Source organism: Homarus americanus, unplaced genomic scaffold, assembly GCF_018991925.1.
Source record: "Homarus americanus isolate GMGI-L3 unplaced genomic scaffold, GMGI_Hamer_2.0 scaffold25827, whole genome shotgun sequence".
NCBI classification, from domain to species: Eukaryota; Metazoa; Arthropoda; class Malacostraca; order Decapoda; family Nephropidae; genus Homarus; species Homarus americanus.
In genome coordinates, this window is record NW_024738300.1 from 11080796 (window position 1) to 11087334 (window position 6539).

The 6539-nt window shown below is 48.8% G+C and overlaps 1 protein-coding gene across 2 annotated transcripts in view; it reads right to left on the minus strand.

The window, feature by feature from the left end:
• The window catches only part of LOC121873861 (ankyrin repeat and sterile alpha motif domain-containing protein 1B-like), a gene marked incomplete at its 5' end in the record, with an annotated part of 29131 nt that extends 28925 nt beyond the window's left edge, over nt 1-206 (minus strand). For both annotated transcript variants that reach the window (XM_042377670.1, XM_042377671.1), the window contains 1 exon segment: nt 35-206. In XM_042377670.1, coding sequence (XP_042233604.1) covers nt 35-206 — 172 coding nt within the window.
• Nucleotides 207-6539: the final 6333 nt, after the last annotated feature.

Consider the following 6539-nt stretch of genomic DNA (forward strand, 5'->3'; position numbering starts at 1 on the left):
TCTCTCTCTCTCTCTCTCTCTCTCGGGTACTCACCAGCAAAGGGGACGTCACTCTTGATCTCTTCTATGTTATCAGTGGAGACGCTCTTATCAGATAGTGAGGCAGACACAGAGGACAGGGAACAAGACGAGCCTCCAGCCTCCACCGCCAACACCTCCTCCGGTTCTGTTTCCGTCTCTATGTCCCTCGATGGCCGCTTCTCCTGCTGGGACAACACCACAAACCCTTCATAAATATCTCTTTGTGTTACACCTCCTTCACCCACTCCTACTGTACTTACCTTTCTAATTTACTCATTGATCGACTGTAGTTATAATTTGTGTGTGTAATTGTGTATGTATATCTTGTTCACACACACACACACACACACACACACACACACACACACACACACACACACACACACACACACACACACACACACACACACACACACACACACACACACACACACACACACACACACACACACACACTACAGGAGGCAGGTAGCTCCCCACAGTCCACCACACCTATGTCTGACTCACACCTTTCTCAGTTCAGCACAGCGCCTCAACCATAACATGATATAATTCAACATTTTTACTCGACTCATATCAGTGGTTATATGTTGGCATGATGGTGCTTGCGTGTGTGCGTGCGGTGGGTGTGTGTGTGTGTGTGTGCAGTGCGGTGGTGGGTGGGTGTGTGCGTGCGGTGGTGTGTGTGCGTGCGGTGGTGTGGTGTGGTGTGCTGTGGTGGGTGTGTGCGTGCAGCAGTGGGTGTGTGCAAGTGCGTGCATTGGGTATATAATAATAATAACAATAATGTCAATAATTTGTAGTTTACTGAAAGAACACGGCGCTGTGTGTGTGTTTGTGTGTGTATAAAGAACACTTAAAAACTTTGTTAAATAAATTAGCTAAAGTTAACAAAATAAGGTTTAATTACCCCCAAAATTAATAAAATAAGGTTAAATATCATCCAAATAGTTAATGATCCGGTAACATAACATTAACCTCTACTTACAACACTACAGTAAGCAACATACACCAGGGAACAGCGAGCTACAGAAGTTGCCTGAGTAATACACTATAACATCACTGGGTATTAACACGGGCACAGGTATACGTAAATATACAATTATTAGGTTACCATACACGTAAATACAACAGGATGATAACTACAACCACTATCATACACGTAAATACAACACAATAACTACAACCCCATTACGTATCATTATTTACAACAGTTGTGAATGATACTCTTACCGTTACCTGTTATATAAAGGTAAACAACAGATATATATATGGGTGAGTTAGTGTATTATAATGAGTTCCTTTACGTGTTACCGTTTGAAGCTTCGAACTGGTGGAACGAGTCTGGTGTGGTTGAATGCTTCAGATGATGATGGAGAAGGAGGGGTAAATGGGAAGGAGGGAGTAGAAGAGGAGTAAAGAGGTAAAAGAAAGAAAGGAGGGGGAGGAGGTAAGAAGAGGAGTAAACAGGAATAAAAAGGAAGAGGAGGAGGTGGCAAGTCTCATACAAACAGCCATTAAGACCTGCCCCCACCCCCGGATGTGGCACTCAGGGCTCCCACGTGTTACCCAGTGCCTAAAAACAGGCCCAAGGTTACTAGGCGTGTCTTCAGGAGAGCACCACCACACACTCATGTCTAGTACCACACCACACACTCATGTCACCACACACACACACCCATGTCCTAGTACACACCACCACACACCCATGTCCTAGTACCACACCACCACACACTCATGTCATATGCCACACACACTCCATGTCCTAGTACCCACACCACCACACACACCCATGTCCTAGTACCACCACCACACACACCCATGTCTAGTACACACCATGTCCTAGTACCACCACACCGTACCACACACACATGTCACCACTCAGTAGATTGGGAGGGAGGAGTAGGTGACGGAGGAGGGAGTGGGTGACCGAGGAGAGAGAGGGGGGGAGGGGGTGGCGGTAAAATGAGTGTCGCGTTAGTGTCATACAGGAAACACAATTGGCAGGGACTGAAGTTGACAATACTACGTGGTCCTAATCCGCGTTCCGGCACCAGTGGGGGAGAGGAGGGAGAGAGGGGGGTGGGGAAGTGTACAAGTGTTAGTGGGGTTTATGTGTGAGGAAGGGAGGGGGTAGTGGTGAGAGAAGAGGGAGGGTTAAAGACAGGGAGGAGATACCATGTTTCCCTTTCCTCCTTCTTCTCCACCGTCTCTCCCCTTTCCTTTTCTCCTCCGTTCCTCCCTTCCTTCCTCCTATCCCTCCCTTTCCATTCCTCATTTCCTCCTTCCTTCCTCCATCCCTCCTCTGACCCTCCTCCCATCAAAGGGTTCTCAAGAATGTTTTAAGATTCCCCTTCTTGGATGCTAACCTCTCTCTCTCTCTCTCTCTCTCTCTCTCTCTCTCTCTCTCTCTCTCTCTCTCTCTCTCTCTCTCTCTCTCTCTCTCTCTCTCTCTCTCTCTCTCTCTCTCTCTCTCTCTCTCTCTCTCTCTCTCTCTCTCTCTCTCTCTCTCTCTCTCTCTCTCTCTCTCTCTCTCTCTCTCTCTCTCTCTCTCTCTCTCTCTCTCTCTCTCTCTCTCTCTCTCCTCTCTCTCTCTCTCTCTCTCTCTCTCTCTCTCTCTCTCTCTCTCTCTCTCTCTCTCTCTCTCTCTCTCTCTCTCTCTCTCTCTCTCTCTCTCTCTCTCTCTCTCTCTCTCTCTCTCTCTCTCTCTCTCTCTCTCTCTCTCTCTCTCTCTCTCTCTCTCTCTCTCTCTCTCTCTCTCTCTCTCTCTCTCTCTCTCTCTCTCTCTCTCTCTCTCTCTCTCTCTCTCTCTCTCTCTCTCTCTCTCTCTCTCTCTCTCTCTCTCTCTCTCTCTCTCTCTCTCTCTCTCTCCTCTCTCTCTCTCTCTCTCTCTCTCTCTCTCTCACACACACACACACACACACAAATAGACCCACTCCTTACCCCACGCACACAATTATCTTACTCAATAAATCAATTAACCCTCACACCCACTCAACCCACCCTCCAACCCCACACAGAGCCAGTCAGTCAACAAACAATCCTTCACCCACCACCTCCTCATTTCCGGAACTGGTCCTCGTACAAGTGTTAGCTAAAGGTGCTGGAGGTATGACTTGAGACACACCCAGTGATACCAACAATGACGCAATACCACGATGGCTAGTCTGAGTCGCCCCTCCCTGTCTTCCCCTTTCCTTCTCCTCCTCCTCCTCTCCTTCCCCTTTGGTTATATTTATCATTATCCCCGTGTTCAAGAAAGAAAGAAACGCGAGGACCTACACAGGAGAGGAGAGTGAACGGAAGGAATAAAAAGAACGGCATATGGGAGAACGAAAGAACACAGAAGAACAGGTAGACGGAAGACCACACCAGGTAGACGGAAGAACACACCAGGTAGACGGAAGAACACCAGGTAGACGGAAGAACACACCAGGTAGACGGAAGAACACACCAGGTGAGCGGAAGAACACACCAGGTAGACGGAAGAACACACCCAGGTAAACGGAAAGAACAACCATTAAGGGGTATAGTCACAGGACACACAGTGTCGGCCATGAAGGAGTTATCGACGGTGATTATTATGCAGAATAATTAAGCCATCTGAGTCACACCTGTACACACGTCCTTAATTAAGTACGTATATACCTGCCCACGCGCCGCCACGCAAGACAGACGGACGGACGGACGGACAAAAGACGCATTATGAAACCGTAGCAATTACAGTATGTAGTTAGCTGTGGTGTAGCAATGTAGTGTAATGTAGTATAGTGTGTAATGGTATGTGGTATCCGTAGTGTATTGAATGGTATGTAGTTTAGTGTGTGTAATGGTATGTGTGGTATCCGTAGTGTAGTATTGAATGGTATGTGTAGTTTAGTGTGTAATGGTATGTGTGGTATCCGTAGTGTAGTATTGAATGGTATGTAGTTTAGTGTGTAATGGTATGTGTGGTATCCGTAGTGTAGTATTGAATGGTATGTAGTTTAGTGTGTAATGGTATGTGGTATCCGTCAGTGTAGTATTGAATGGTATGTGTAGTTTAATTAATCTTGTAGTATGTGTGGTATCATGTAATGTAGTATTGAATGGTATGTGGTTTAGTGTGTAATGGTATGTGTGGTATCCGTAGTGTAGTATTGAATGGTATGTGTAGTTTAGTGTCTTGTGGTATGTGTGTGTGGTATCAGTGGGCATCCCAGGAAGCTAGCCGACTGATAGTGAGGCAGCCGCACATAAGCAAGCAACAAGCAAGCAAGCAAGCAAACCACACACACACACACACACACACACACACACACACAGGAGAATACACCATTGTAGGCAGTGAGCAGGGAGCGTCAAGAACCCACCTTGTGAGACCACCATCACTGCCTCCATCCCAACCTTCCCTCACCACAACCACCTTCTGTCTTCCTCCCTACTCCTCCTCACACATCTGCTTCCTCCTCCTCCTCCTCCACACACCTCCTGTCTTCCTCCCTCCTCACACACCTCCCTGTCTTCCTCCTCCTCCCCACACACCTCCTGTCTTCCTCCTCCTCCTCCTCCTCCCCACACCAATCACCCTTCATTAATTCACAACCTGACGTCTTCCTGTTCCAAGCCTAGACCCCCCTCCCCCTTCTGGATAAGCCTCCAGCGCATTACATGATTGGTTTAGCCTCAAGGATAATCTGGTCCAATCCTAGGTGTGGCTTAAGCCCAATCCTTCCAATTGAAAACTGAAATTGAATCAGTTTTTAAGCCAGAGATAGTGTAGGTACAAAGTGAGCAATGATAATACAGTATTGACGTGGCTAACCTTTCGTCTGTACCTAACCCAACCTCCTAACCTAACCTCTTAATCTAACTAACCTAACCTAACTAACTACCAAACCTACCAAACCAAAACTAATTTAACCTCACAAAACCTAACTTAACCTACTACTACCACTTACTCCTACTACTACTACCACCAACACTACTACCACTACTCCTTCCTACTACCAACAGACCACAGGTAACGAACCAACCACCCGCTTACAACACCTGAGGCTTAAAAAGGTTGGCCGGGAGGGGGGAAAATAAGACAGGCGATAGGAAGGAAGATTGAATCCTGTGTGACGAGGAAAAAGGGTGGGGGAGATGGGGGAGGGAGGGAGGTGAGAGATGAGGAGGGAGGGGAGAGGGTGAGGAGATGAGGAGGGGGAGGAGGTGAGGAGATGAAGAGAGGAAGAATTGAGGAGATGAGAGGGAGGAGAGGTGAGGAGGTGGGGGAGATGGGGAGGAGGAGGGTGGGGAGGGGGAGGAGGTGGAGGGAGGTGAGGGAGATGGGGAGGGGGAGGAGGGTGAGGGAGGGTGGGGAGATGGGAGGGGGAGGAGGTGAGGGAGGGTGAGGGGAAGTGGGGAGGGAGGAGGTGAGGAGGTGAGGGAGATGGGGAGGAGGGAGGTGAGGAGATGGGGGTAAGGGTTTGAGGAGGAGAGAAGGAGAAAGGTGAGATGGGAGGAAGAGGGTGAGAGGATGAGGGTGAGGGAGGATGAGGGTGAGGGAGATCAGGGGAGGAGGTGAGGGAGGTGAGGGAGATGGGAGGGAGGAGGGTGAGGCGAGAGATGGGGGGTGAAGTAGGGTTTGAGGAGATGAAGAGGGAGAAAGGTGAGGGAGATGGGGAGGAGAGGAAGAGGGGTGAGGGATGAGGGGTGAGGGAGGGATGAGGGTGAGGGAGGATGAGGGGTGAGGAGAGCAGAGGGGGGAGGGGTGAGGAGGTGAGGAGATGGGGAGGAGGAGGGAGAGGGAGGTGAGGGAGAGGGGAGGGGAAGGAGGGTGAGGAGGTGAGGAGATGAGGGAGGGAGGAGGTGAGGAGATGGGGTGAAGGAGGGGTTTGAGGGAGATGAAGGAGGGTGAGGAGATGGAGACGAAGAGGTGAGGAGGATGAGAGAGTGAGGGAGAGAGATAGAGGTGAGGGAGATGGAAAGAGCCACAAGAACATCACCCATCACCTAACGACTCTTTAACTAGACACCTTAACATTAAAACACAGAATAAAATTAAGGAAGATAATGAAAAAACAATGATGCCTATATCAAACCAGTGTGTGTGTGCAAAACGTGTGTATATTCTAGATGAAACACATTTAAACAAGATCAAAAAACGTAACGTCAATTCTTGCTTCTTCACTAACGGGAATATTTAACATTAAGACTCTTGTGAATCAGCGAATCGCCTCAAGACACGCAGACAAGAGACAAGAGACAGACGGTAAATAACACTGTAAGAGTGCCATAATGAGTAGGGTTACTGGTGTTCGTGGCACTGGGTGCGTTAAGGCCACCCACGACCACTCGTCCCAGCCCAAGGTCACAAAAAGAACTATATTACACTCTCACGCCAAGAACACTGGGGGAATTGAAAGGAGGAAGAGATGTGGTGGGGAGAAGGGCATGGATGGGGAGGAAGAGGATGAGACACGCAATGGGAGGGGAGGAAGTGAGTGGGGGGAGAAGGAAGCAAAGGAGAGAATGAGTGGCAATACGTGGCA